General features: G+C 47.7%; 5 protein-coding genes across 5 annotated transcripts; 4 read left to right on the top strand and 1 right to left on the bottom strand.

The window, feature by feature from the left end:
• The first annotated feature begins 277 nt into the window (after positions 1-277).
• On the top strand, positions 278-2,771 carry ASPWEDRAFT_39392 (uncharacterized protein). The gene has a single exon (XM_040835080.1). It carries the CDS (start codon positions 438-440, stop codon positions 2,589-2,591), a length of 2,154 nt encoding a protein of 717 aa, XP_040691337.1. The 5' UTR covers positions 278-437; the 3' UTR covers positions 2,592-2,771.
• A 346-nt stretch (positions 2,772-3,117) lies between these two features.
• On the top strand, positions 3,118-6,389 carry ASPWEDRAFT_106703 (tethering complex subunit PEP5; the record flags this gene model as incomplete). Its single annotated transcript, XM_040827829.1, has 8 exons — positions 3,118-3,201; positions 3,273-3,569; positions 3,640-4,269; positions 4,324-4,557; positions 4,611-4,946; positions 4,998-5,504; positions 5,561-5,959; positions 6,012-6,389. 8 exons carry the CDS (start codon positions 3,118-3,120, stop codon positions 6,387-6,389), a joined length of 2,865 nt encoding a protein of 954 aa, XP_040691336.1.
• Positions 6,390-6,658: 269 nt separating this feature from the next.
• On the top strand, positions 6,659-8,777 carry ASPWEDRAFT_171129 (uncharacterized protein; the record flags this gene model as incomplete). The annotated part of the gene is made up of 2 exons (XM_040830730.1): positions 6,659-6,977; positions 7,051-8,777. The coding sequence occupies 2 exons, from the start codon at positions 6,659-6,661 to the stop codon at positions 8,775-8,777; spliced, it is 2,046 nt and encodes a 681-aa protein (XP_040691335.1).
• Positions 8,778-10,000: 1,223 nt separating this feature from the next.
• ASPWEDRAFT_50772 (TLC domain-containing protein) lies at positions 10,001-11,462 on the top strand (the record flags this gene model as incomplete). The annotated part of the gene is made up of 3 exons (XM_040837492.1): positions 10,001-10,126; positions 10,196-10,930; positions 10,986-11,462. The coding sequence occupies 3 exons, from the start codon at positions 10,001-10,003 to the stop codon at positions 11,460-11,462; spliced, it is 1,338 nt and encodes a 445-aa protein (XP_040691334.1).
• Positions 11,463-12,030: 568 nt separating this feature from the next.
• Positions 12,031-13,107, bottom strand: ASPWEDRAFT_39389 (uncharacterized protein). Its single transcript, XM_040835079.1, has 3 exons — positions 12,709-13,107; positions 12,281-12,635; positions 12,031-12,188 (listed from the first exon to the last, which is right to left on the bottom strand). Exons 1-3 carry the CDS (start codon positions 12,858-12,860, stop codon positions 12,087-12,089), a joined length of 609 nt encoding a protein of 202 aa, XP_040691333.1. The 5' UTR covers positions 12,861-13,107; the 3' UTR covers positions 12,031-12,086.
• Between the last annotated feature and the right edge of the window lie 27 nt (positions 13,108-13,134).

Raw genomic sequence — 13,134 nt, 5'->3', positions numbered from 1 at the left:
CTACTAAGTGCTGGCTACTCACAAAACTTATGTTAACAACTTATTTATAATAAATTATTTGTAGCTTACAATGTCATACATAAACGCACATAAACACATTGATTATTCTAGAATCCAATTCAATGGCAATTGATATCAATTTGATTCGTCATCTACATGTACATACCCCTCATGACTGACTTAAAGACACCTGAATAATAGTCATTACATAATCTACACGTTGCTGTGGTATCCACGCGTTAAGTGGTTGCGATTTCGCGTGACTTGAGCTGTCAACCTTGGATCAGATAGATCTCTCAGTCATGACGCTGGGCCGATGATCGCTTCAGATATGAAAATCTCTTTATAACACCCCCTACATCCCTTGGCTGCTCAAATGCAGTGCGTTGCTGCCGCAGCTCCAAAACCAACCTTTGCGCCCGTGCCATTCCTCCCAGATGCCACTCCGAAGACCAGCCTCCCCGCTCTCGCTCGAAGTCTGCCCGCTTTCGACCTCCGATTTGGATAGTGATGGGTTTATTGGTTCTGATGATGAGCAGGATGAGCCTGCCCGTACTGCACAACGCCAGCGGATTGAGAAGCTTGCCGAGGCGTACCTCCAGGGCACTCCTCTCTTTATCCTTTCCGCTTCCCTCAAAGGACCTTTTGAGAAAAACTGGGTGAATCCATGGAAAAAGAACAGGAAGCGCACCACAAATGCAGAGCGTCATCAAGAGGCCGAGCCCGAAGATCTGGTGATACAGGAGACCGATCCGCGGAAACGGAAACACGTCTATGATTTGCAGGAAGAGCCTCAGGAGTCAAGGTCATCCTCGATCGTTCGACCGCAGCCAGCATCTACACACTCACATCGTGGAGAAGCAAAGAAACAAAAACACCAGAAGCCACGGAAGGAGAACCATAGTCGGGAGTCAGCATCCACACATGGCACACCAAAGAGAGCTTTACCTTGGTCTGATTCGACCTCACGATTGGAAGACGTCACAACATCCAAGGACAAGGACACTAGCTGGTTAAAGAAAGACCGTAAACAAATTGGATTCCATGATTTCGACCCTCCTACTTCTCCTACGACACAGTTCTCTGCCCGTTACTCAGATACAAAAAGCCGTTCGGTCAGAAGCTCCCCTCTCAAACAGCAATCTGCAGCCCCCAGTCCTGTCCAGAATTGGAACTATGGAGAACCGGATTCAAAGAAGGATACGCACTCCCAGGTGCATACAAACCCACCCGCTTCTCGCTCCGATGATCATGCACCAAAACCCATTGGATCTCTACCTTCGAGACCGCAGCGTAGTTCGCATTCAGAACGGACCGATAATCCTTCTGAAGCTCTCAACCCAGAGACTTCATTATGTGTTGTATCATCTTCATCTCAACTACCAAAGTTTGAATATCGCAGGCGGAAGTACCCTCTACATGATAAAGAACATTCACGGTCCCCATCTACCAAAAGCCCAGCAAAAAGACCAGAAAAGCCACGCTTAAGTCCATCGAAGCCCACCGAAGATGTGACCCGTCCGGATCCACAGGGACAGACTGCTATAAAGCCACCACCATCGGCAGAGACCAAGGAGCCTGCCCAAGCGGAAACCGACCAGTATACCCGGTGCACCTTTACTTCAACCCGAGATTCTAATGCTATCGACAACAAGTCCGGCTCAAACCTGGGCAAGGCACAGCTCGCAAGCCACACCACTGGAGGGAATACAAGTGATAGGTTTCCTTCCGCTCAGCAAGTGCCACAGTTTCCTGGCATCGTGGATAATATAACATCCTTGCATTCGACGGTAGTCCCACAGGGTGATTCTGAATATGACGGAGACACTAGCCCGGATATGTATTTCTCTACACAGGCAGCTGTTCTACGCGCACAGAAGTCTTTCCAGGACGATCTGGAGAGTCCAGAACGGGATCATCCAGCAACCTCGGCAAGGAAGCGACGTGCCTCTCGATCTCCCTCTGGCTCAGCAAATTCGAAAAACATAACGCCATTTCATCGACTGAATACACTCAGTGAATTCGCCAATCGCGATCAATCAAAACCAGCTGGGGCAGAGGGGCCGCCGATGATGAGCACCCAATGCATTATCGAATCTGTCACTCCCTTCACGTTTAGTACAGAAAAGAAACCAAAAGCTCGGATTGACTCATCGTCAAGGACGAAATCGAGTAGCAAGAAACGGAAGAAGACCAGTTTTCAAATGTCGTCATCCCCGACACCCAGAGATCAACATTCGTCCATAGAAGATGAAAACGGTTCTGAGAGTTCGAGCTCTTCGCCAGAAACAGACCTTCATACCCACCCCGAGCTCAACGCACATTCAGGAATCAATCAATCAGACACTCAAACAACCGGGTTACCATTGACCTTGGAGGGATCAACCCTGACTGCGGCACAGGACGGTCAAGGAGGCATGGTTGGTGCTGAGAGCTTTAATCTTAGCCAAGCTATTGCGGATGCTGGAAGCTGGTTACAACAGAGTTTCGATGTCAACAAAGAAATCCAGCAATGCAGCAGTAAAAAGCCTGGGCCATCTTCATCAACAGACCAACAGCGGCCTGCACCGAGCTTGGATGCTATCCAATAGTCATTTCTTGGGCATGAATTGATTATCTTGAAAAGCGGGTTTGTCAAGGGATTTTGTGACTTACCTTGGTATATGAGATGTTGTAACGAGCGATTATTTTTTTTTTTTTTCTTTTCTTAGCATTTGCATAGCACCTGGATACCTTTTGATAGAGATATAGAGATGCATGAGCTGGGCTTTTACTTCGGAAGCGATCTAATGTGCATACGTTTCTACTGACATGTATATAAACCATTATGATGATATCCATGTTAATCTAAAATAACCGACGATAAATAAGTGCCATAACTGTTACTAGGTATAGTAGGTTGTCCGTTCAGTCATCCCGATAATGACGTTGGGCCACCAACGCAATCGTCCGCCTTTAGCGCGGCGGAGCTCCGCGATACACCTGGACCTCTTCCGCAACAACCACCAACTGCAACCTCCCCATATTGTCACCGGTCCATGGCGCGGACCACGATCAAATGGCTCTGACATCAGTGAGTATTCTTCTGGCCATACGGAGGGTTGTTGGATCCTGCTGATGAACTGGACGCAGTGGAAAGCATTCAACTTCTTCGACATTTCGCCGGTCAAGCTGTCGGAGGAGAGTTCATCGGTATTCAATGTATGTTGGTTGCGCAAGAAACCCCATCTCTATTCCTGAAATCCTGATAACTAATGGTCTCTATCGCATAGCATGACATCTCATGTATATGTACTGGTTCCGCGAATCTCTTCCTCGGCTCCACTGATGGCGTCGTCCACACCGTCTCCTCCGCCTTTAAGGTGGTACAATCATTCAAGGCGTATGATGCCGGCTCCATAACGCACATGAAGCAGATCGAAGGGACATCGCTACTCGTTACCATATCGGAGGATTTATTAAATGAGCCAGTGCTGAAGGTCTGGGCGCTCGATAAACCTGAGAAGAAGACCGGGGTGCCCAGATGCTTGTCGACGGTTTCGGTGCAGAATGCGAGGCGACAATTCCCCGTATGTCTACCCCGCTCTCGATTAGGATGCTCTTTTTTTAATTTGAGCTAATCAATGGCTACCAATTTAGGTGTCTGTGTTCACGGCTCTAGATGATCTATCGCAAGTTGCAGTTGGTTTTGCCAACGGTTCCGTAACGATTATTCGCGGGGATCTGATTCATGATCGCGGAGCACGACAACGGATTGTTTTCGAGTCGGAGGAACCCGTTACTGGACTTGAGACACAACATGGACCGTCCACAACACTTTATATCTCTACAACAAATCGCATATTGACCTTGGTGATTTCTGGTAGAGGACAGGGTCAGCCCGCCCGGGTTCTTGAGGATACGGGTTGTGCGCTTGGCTGTATGACACTAGATAAGGAGACAGGGGACGTTTTGATTGCCAGAGAAGATGCGATATACACATACGGCGTGCGTGGACGCGGTCCGAGCTTTGCATTCGAGAGCTCGAAGAATTCGATTACGAGCTTTAGAGACTATGCGGCATTGGTTTGTCCTCCGAAAGTTGGATCGTCGAAGTCGGATTTGCGGAAGTTTGGTGTCAGTCAGGCCGATGAGATATTCAGTACAACAACGTTTACCTTGCTGGATACCGACCTGAAGTTCATTGCGCATTCCGAATCTCTTGTTTCGTCTGTGAAGTATATCTTCATGGAGTGGGGTGATTTATTCCTCCTCACGACAGATGGAAAGGTATGCGATCTCGATACCTCAGAACCCCTGAGTTTAAATGCTTACACCTTCCAGGTCCAGCGTTACCGTGAAAAGAGCCTTCAGCAAAAGCTCGAGATTCTCTACCAGCGTAACCTTTATATATTAGCCATCAACCTAGCGCAGAGAAAAGGACTTGATACCTTGCAACAAAATGCTATTTATCGCAAGTATGGTGACTTTCTATATCAGAAGGGGGACTATGACACGGCTATGCAGCAATATCTCAGAGCCATCGATAACACGGAGCCATCTCAGGTCATTCGAAAGGTTAGAGGTGATGGTTTTTGCTTGCTTTGACTGCTTACTGACGCGAGTCACAGTACCTCGATACCCAGCGTATCCACAATCTCATTGAGTATCTCGAGGAATTGCACGACCATGATCGAGCAACAGTCGACCACACAACCCTGCTCCTCAATTGCTACGCAAAGCTCAAAGATACGAACAAACTAGATTCTTTCATCAAAGCACCCGGGGAGCTGAAATTCGATCTGGAAACTGCCATCGCCATGTGTCGACAGGGTGGTTATTACGAACAAGCCGCCTACTTGGCTACAAAGTATGGCGAGAATGATATGGTCGTTGACATTTTGATCGAAGATTCCCGAAAATACGCAGAGGCTGCGGAGTATATCTGGAGACTTGAACCTGACATGGTATGTATAGATTACTCTTACTGAGAAAATGCGAATTGCTCATACATCAAGGCCTACAACATCCTGATGAAATATGCCCGAGTCCTGCTGGCCAACTGTCCACATAGAACAACTGAGCTATTTATCGATTATTATACCGGGCAATATCGGCCAAGGACAGAAGTGGTTGAGATTCCTTCCGAACCTCAAGCTCAGCCAAGCAGCACAGTGCAGAATCTGGCTGCGTTCCTTCCTCTGAGTTTGATAAATGTCGGTGGGAGTGTCAAACCAGAGACCCCCGAAATACCGATAGAAACCGAGAACAAAGGTGATGAATCACCTCCCGATTATCAAATACCCAAGCCTCGGACTGCGTTCTCAGCCTTTGTGGATCATCCGCAAGAATTCACTGTATTCTTAGAGGCGCTGGTTAAGCAAGATGGGTTGAAAGTGGACGACAAAGTCGACCTCTTTACAACCCTCTTTGAGATGTACTTGGATACAGCAAATCGGGTGAAAGATAAAGCTGAAAAGGGGGAATGGCAAAATAAAGCAAAAAAGCTCATCGAGGGCAAAGATGTAAGAGAAATTTCGTCTGTTCCGTGGTTTCTTGACCTAATGGATTTCTCTTCTAGATTCCGATCTCGACATCAAGTGTCTTGCTTCTCTCCGATCTATCCAACTTTCGAGAGGGGTCAACCCTCGTACGTGAGCAAGAAGGTCTTCGGTCTGACATATTCCGTTCATTTACATCCGCAAAAGACACACGTGGTGCCATTAAAGCTCTGAAGAAATACGGACCCGAGGAGCCTCAGCTATACGTGGATGCTCTTACATACTTTGCTTCCAGCCCAAAGATACTTGAGGAGGCGGGAGACGAACTTGATGCTGTTCTCAAAAAGATTGGTGACGAAGGGCTTATGTCACCTCTTCAAGTTATACAGGCACTGAGTAATAATGCCGTTGTTACAATGGGTCGAGTAAAAAAGTATTTGAGCGACAATATCGAAAGGGAACGGAAAGAGATATCTTCCGTCAGTTGCATATCCTTATTTCCATGGTGACCCATACTAACAGCTTTACCAGAACCGGCGTTTGATAGCCAGCTACCGAACCGAAACCGAGAGCAAGAAGCAGGAACTTGAACAACTGGGAACTAAGCCCGTTGTTTTCCAGGCGCGCCGATGCATGTCCTGTGGTGGCGCCCTGGACCTCCCGACAATACACTTTCTCTGCAAGCATTCTTTCCACCAGCGCTGTCTGAACAAGGTAGATGAAGATGCCGAGTGTCCTGTCTGCGCTCCCCAAAATTCCACGATCAAAGCGATCCGAAAGAGACAGGTGGAATCAGCCGACCAGCATGATCTATTCAAGGGTGAACTTCATCGCTCCAAAGATCGATTCGGAGTGGTCAGTGAGTTCTTCGGAAGGGGTGTAATGCGACCACAGAGTACCATGGAATGATGAGCGATTTTTTGCGTTTTACTAAATCTTGATTGATACCTTGCAATGGCCTGTACCTAGATTCTCTTCACGATAGTATGACAACCCTGTCTTGATGCCTTACTGTAGCCAGTTACTACCAGCACTCTTATCATCACGTGTCCGCGCGTCATCTCATCCCACGTTTCCCCGGAACGCGTCCAAAGCAAGCGATAAGCCAATCCCCGCAACCCAGTGAGAGATTATTTCAAAATCACCGAGGAAATAGATCACCTCGTCCTCTATATAAAATGGGGTTCGACCGTGTGATTCAAGACTCGGACGACGAGGATGACCCTCTATGCGAGGCTCCGCCCCCGAGAAACCAGTTGCCGAACCCGCCAGAGCAGCAGCAACAAGATACCAGCAATGGCAATAGCAATGGCATCGGAGAAATAAAAAGCAGTCTAAACAAGGACCAAATTTTAGAAGGACAAGAAGTATCGCATATTGGCGTTAATTTCGACGATTTCTTGCAATCCCAGGAAGCGGCGCAGAACCGGTTATCTTCGTCGCAGCAGCGAAGAGAAGAGCGATGGATTCCGGCTGAAGCTGGGGGCGGATCGATTGGTGAGCTCTTCTTGATCATCGATTTATTTTTTGCTTTAGTTAGGATTTGATTGTTGATGATGCTTGAAAAAAGGGACCATGATGACGGAGATCGGTCTTGCGCAGCAACGCAGTTTTGATGATGATACTCCGACTACTGATAACCGTGTACCTTTACAATATAGCCAAGCGTCCATTATCAAGCCGCAACAATTGGTGGGGGTGGAAGGAAATGGCTTCAAACTTGGAGAACATCAGGAGGTTGAGATGCCAATGGCTTCCCACATACCACCACCCGAAGCATATCAATCTACATTTCAGAACGGAGAACACGAGATGTATGGGAATGGACCTGGCTATCCAGCACCAGCTGAAACTGCGAATGGTGCCTATGATGGCCCAAATATTCCACAAGCAGCGTCCCATGCCAGTCTGTCAAGTTACGATAATACTCAATCAGCTACCTCATACAATATCTTCGAAGCATCCTTGAACGCCTCCATGGATCCTGGAAACCCGAATTTCAACACCATGCTGACCACTGATACGGTGCAAACCGAGGCTTTACATAAGACTCCCAATCGGTCAAAGTCAATGCAAGCAATGCCCTATTATTCACCACATGACACGGAACCACTATCGTCTATGGCGTCACCAAACTTAAGCAGGTCAAGAAGCGACAATGCTAGCCAGAATCTGCCACAGCCATCTAGCGCCGGCGATGAACTTGCTGCTCCGGTGGTGATTGAGATACCCCCGGTGAAGAAGAAACGCGGCCGCAAGAAGAAACAGGTTTTACCGGAGAATGATGAAGATGATGAACTAGCTCAATCGAATGGACAAGCATCTGTTCATCAGAGTAACGAGTTAGAAAAGGAGATACCTAAGCCGCCAACAAATGATGCAGAGCCCCTGGATAACGGATCTGGCATCAACTATAACGATGCTTATCAACATAATGATTCTGCCTTTGCATCTGGAGCAATTGAGGCAAACACACGAGCCTTAGAGTTCAGCGGAGTCAAGGTAGCGACCAATGGTGCTCAAAATATACCCATCGAAAACAACGGGCTCCAGATCGTCATACCCCAGGAACAGCCTGCGACAGAAGAAGTCCATTTTGCCGAGCCCGCCAAAACAACGACCAAAGAGCCGAAAAAGAAGAAACTGAAACGGGGCAAGACAACTTCTGTCACAGTCAAGAAAACATTTGATTCAGACGTCGAGGATGATGTGATATGGGTGGCTGAGAAGCCCTCGAAATCGAATATTGACATTGAGAAATTGGCACAGTTGCCTCAAACTACGAATGAAGAACAACCACAGCCTGAAGCAGCTGCGCCAGCGCCCAAGAAGCGTGGACGCAAGAGAAAGAAAACTCCAGAGCAGATACCGCCAGCAGAGCCACCCGTTCAAGAACCAGAACCAGTGCACATCCAGAATGAACCAGTCGACGTTCCTAAACCGTACAATAACTTTTCAATCGTCCTTGACAACACTGTCAATAATCCCGATCAATCCACGAATAACGAAAACATTCCACAAGATGATACCGCTACCAACACTGAAACTACACAGGAGCAACCAAACCCTCCCCATGCCCCTCCTACCGAGACCTCGCCCACAAAACCGACAGCAGGCGCCCCCGAAACCCCCAGAAAACAAGACCTGAACACAGAAATCTCAACCCCCGCTCAACCCAGCACAGGCAAAGGCCCAAGTAAACATAGCCCCATCTCTTCAACGAGCAAGGTCCCTTATCGTGTTGGTCTGAGTCGTCGAGCTAGGATTGCTCCTCTGTTGAAGGTTGTTAGACGGTGATGGTGATTTTCATCCATCCAGTATGTTCTTCGATTGCTCACCTTTACGAGGTGTCTATCACCCCCGACAGCTCCAAGTTGTTGATATTTTCTATCCTTTTCATTCTCATCATTCTTATAGAATATCGTTATGGATGTTGTTAGACCTATCGGGTATTCCCCGATGATAGTATGGAGTTATTATGCTGACTGAAACGAATCATGAAGTCGTGTTAATTCTGTTCCAAGAGCTTGATCAGGGCAAGGCAAAAGCGTTTCTCTGTCTGTTTACTACTTTATCATTGTATATCTAATTACATGACTGTACTATATGTAACGTCTAACATTAGCGGAATATATTTATATTGAGACTTCGATAGCTACTGACTTGGTATACTTTCTATCTAGTGATCATTGGTCAACTCTTGGTCTATAAATACATCCCTGTAGGAAGGTTAATTTAAACTGTAGGGCGTACAAAATATCAGATCTACGGAGATCTGCGGAGAATTTATATTGTCCATATTGACTGCAGATAGCTTTTTATATGAACGGGATTATGAATAATGGTCAAAATTATGTTTAGTTGCGAGGCAGCTATTTATGCTGCATTATTTCATACACAAAACCGTCATTAATCGATGATAGCTATACTCACTTATGCCTTGGCATAAGATAGGCACAGGCACAGAGCAATGGAACAATCACATAGTCGGTAGGTTCAATAGCACATACTAAAACAGGCTAATCTTATCACTCTGTATAGATATACTTCTTCAGCTCATCTCCATCTTCATCAATTCTTCAGCTTCATCGGAATCTTCTTTGATTGCATGACGGAAGCCAAGAGCGACCCGCCAATAAGTTGTTGATCGTGTAACAGACACGGTGGAGTCGGCGGAAAAAAAAGAGAGAAAAAGAAAAAAAGAAAAAGGCAACCCCTGGATAACCAGCTGGATAGTTACACTCTGGCTGAATCTGTCCTCTCCCTCTAATTCAAAAAGGTTGGGTGTTTCGCTTGTCGTCTTCCATCTCTGTTCTTTTTGGTTTCTGTCCTCTTTCCTTCGGTTCCTCTCCACCCTCCATCCACTACTCTTAATACGAGGTAGTGGTCAATCTTCATCTCCTCGGGAACTCCCCTCCACACATCCACACCGTCGGAGGGAAGGATTGATCGATTGAACCGTTCAAGACAGAACAGAAGGTTAAAAGAAATAGGTTGGATTCATCGAGGATAATCTAGCCATGGCTCGTCCTCGAGCAAAGTCGAACAGCCTGGGCGTGGACATCCGAGGTGACACCAGCGCTCCGGCAATGTCCACCATAAACGAGGTCAGCCCTATCGAGGGAGAGGCGCCCAAATGGGATCAGGTAGGTCATTCCCTGACTTCAATTGCAATGGCTCTGGGACTGTAATTGATCGTGCATTTTCAATGGCAGAACCTCCAAGCTGGCGCCTCTTCCGAGAAGCCCGCGAAGCAATCGAAACGCCGCAAAAGCCGTTCATTCCTCCGTCGCATTAAAAATAAATGCTTGAAGCATACATGGCTCCTACCTCTCATTATCCTGATCGTTCTCCTGGTCGCGTACGCGGTCAACCCGACCGAATCCAACCCGTTGCACAGCGCCATATTTCTGTCCTATCCCCAACCTCCGAAGACCCCCGGTGGCCCGATCATGTATGGCAAGGGTCCTAAGGATATCGCGTTTGTATCTTTCTACACGGTGGTCTTATCGTTTACTCGGGAGTTCCTGATGCAGCGCGTGATCCGGCCATGGGCAGTTTATTGTGGCATCCGTGGTAAGGGCAAGACGGCACGTTTCATGGAGCAGGTGTACACGGCGATCTACTTTGGAATCTTCGGACCGTTCGGTCTGTATGTGATGAGCAGGTCGGATATCTGGTACTTCAACACCACTGCCATGTTCGAGGGTTTCCCTCACCGCGAGCATGAGGCCCTGTTCAAGGCCTACTATCTGCTCGAAGCGAGCTACTGGGCCCAGCAAGCTATCGTTTTGATGCTGCAATTGGAGAAGCCTCGAAAGGATTTCAAGGAGCTCGTCGGTCACCACATCATCACCCTGGCGCTGATCGGTCTGAGCTACCGGTTCCACTTCACCTATATGGGTATTGCTGTCTACATTACCCACGATATTTCGGACTTTTTCCTCGCGGTATGTGTGGCTCCATCTTACTACTGTTTACAACACTGATCATCTACCTCTGCAGACCTCGAAAACTCTGAACTACCTTGATCACATCCTCACCGTTCCGTACTTTTCTTTCTTCATCGCGACATGGGTATACCTCCGACACGTCCTCAACTTGAAGCTCCTCTGGGCAGTTTTGACCGAATTCCGGACCGTCGGACCCTTTGAGCTGAACTGGGAAACCCAGCAGTACAAGTGCTGGATCAGTCAGTACATCACTTTCTCCTTGCTTGCTAGTCTGCAGGCAGTAAACCTCTTCTGGCTCTTCTTGATTCTCCGTATTCTCAAGAACTACATCTTCAACAGCGTGGCCAAGGACGAGAGAAGTGAAGACGAGGATGAGGAGGAGTTGGAGGAGGAAGCGAAGCAACAAGCTGCTATTGCTACAGGTGTTGAGGCACGCGATGTTGGTAAGGAAAACCAGACTCCGCAAGTGCTGCTCAACGGCGAGCCTGTCGGTGATAAAGGCCCAAGAACCCGCAGCAGGAAGGCTTAAAAGTCACTTTCGCATGAGAGCTTTTGAGCCTGAAGTTTACGGAAACGCTTTTCCATAAACTCAACGCAATTATATTATAACGACAGAACATGTCCTGTTTATATCAGAGCTCCGGCTATCAAGCTCTATGTGCTTTTTGGAGGTTCTTTCAATTCTTGCGGGCCACGGCGCCCATGGTCTATGACATTCGTTTCTTTGCAATTTTTTTGATCTGGCGTCCTGCATGGCGCGGCTGAATGGATATAGTGACGATTTGATGTGTTGGAAGAAGCTTTCCCTTCCCGGAAAGTCATGAGGGATTGAACTTCCTGCCCGCAGTTAATAATAATCATAATAATAGATCCATCCCGACTGACTTGTCGGAATGATACGTGGTCATTATCTTTGGTCTTTATCTGGTTGAAAGTATCTATTCTGTAACAGCAACCGACATCTTCAGACTTCGGGAGTTCTAATTACTGAGGACTTCGCGCCGGAAACATGACTTCAGATTCATTGATTGTCGTTTTACATTTTCATTGATATCGTGCTTATATTACACCAGGATCTAGCATTAGACATCCGGCACCGAATCCTACATCATGCATCATGCATGCCTTCGACTTCGCCAGGCAGCTTAGAAGCTTATTCGGCCTTTTCAGTCTCTCCCTCGGTCTTTTCGCTCTTGTCGGTGTTTTCGGAATCCTCCTTCTTTTCGGATCCTTCGGATTCTTTCTGAGGCGCAGGCTGTGATGATTGTTAGATTCCATTCAATCTGGATGTATGGCGAAGGGACGGGGCGCAAAGGTTTCTCAAGTCGAGATGTGGAAAGGTCTTACCTGCTCCGATTCAGATGACGGCTTTTCCTCGGCAGCTGGCTTCTCGGCTTCGGGCTCCTTCTTCTCCTCGGCCTTGGGCTCTTCAGTGGCTGCAGGCTCCTCCTTTGCCTCAGGTTCCTTCTTCTTTTCAGACTTTTCCTCCGCGGCCTCTGGCTTTTCAGCTTCGGGTTCCTTCTCCTCAGCCTTGGGTTCCTCAGCCGGGGCTGGCTGCTCGGGCTCGGGCTCGGGCTCCTTCTCCTCAGCCTCTTCCGTGTGCTCAGCAGCGTGGTGGTGTTCGGTATGGGCCGACTTTTCAGGACCCGACTGATAGAGGTAGAAGATAGTCGGGCCTCCCAGTCCGACTGATCCTAGAAACCTACAGTCGCGACTCGTTAGCACGCCCTTCCTTCAAGCAAAAAAGCATAAACAATCCTTCTAAATCAACTAACCATGGAAGATCACTGCTCTTACTAGCCTGGTGAGTAGCAGTCGAAACGCCCCTTCTTCCGAATTGCCTTGTCGTCTGACGAGCTGTTGAGCGTGTAGTATATCCGAGCATGCGGACAACCGTGCGCATAGCCTGAGGGCGAGGGAGAACCATTGTTTTCGTAAGCGGTGATTTGTGAAAAAGAAATTAATAAACGGCTTTTGTTGATTTGGCTGGGGATTGAATGCGCTGGAATTGAAAACCCAATGGATGAATTAGAAAAAGAAACAAGTGGGAAAGGGCCCTGAAGGATCGAGTTGTCAAAAAGCCTGCTTAGCAACTGGACAGTAAACAAGCCGGTTCGGAGCGGGAACAGCCGGAGTGGTGCAAGAGATGGTGATGGTGATGTAATTTATACTCGGTTGGTCTTTATGCGGCTGATTATTGC

This window comes from Aspergillus wentii (genome assembly GCF_001890725.1).
Source record: "Aspergillus wentii DTO 134E9 unplaced genomic scaffold ASPWEscaffold_3, whole genome shotgun sequence".
In the NCBI taxonomy this organism is placed as follows: domain Eukaryota; kingdom Fungi; phylum Ascomycota; class Eurotiomycetes; order Eurotiales; family Aspergillaceae; genus Aspergillus; species Aspergillus wentii.
This window is presented reverse-complemented; position numbering and strand designations above follow the sequence as displayed.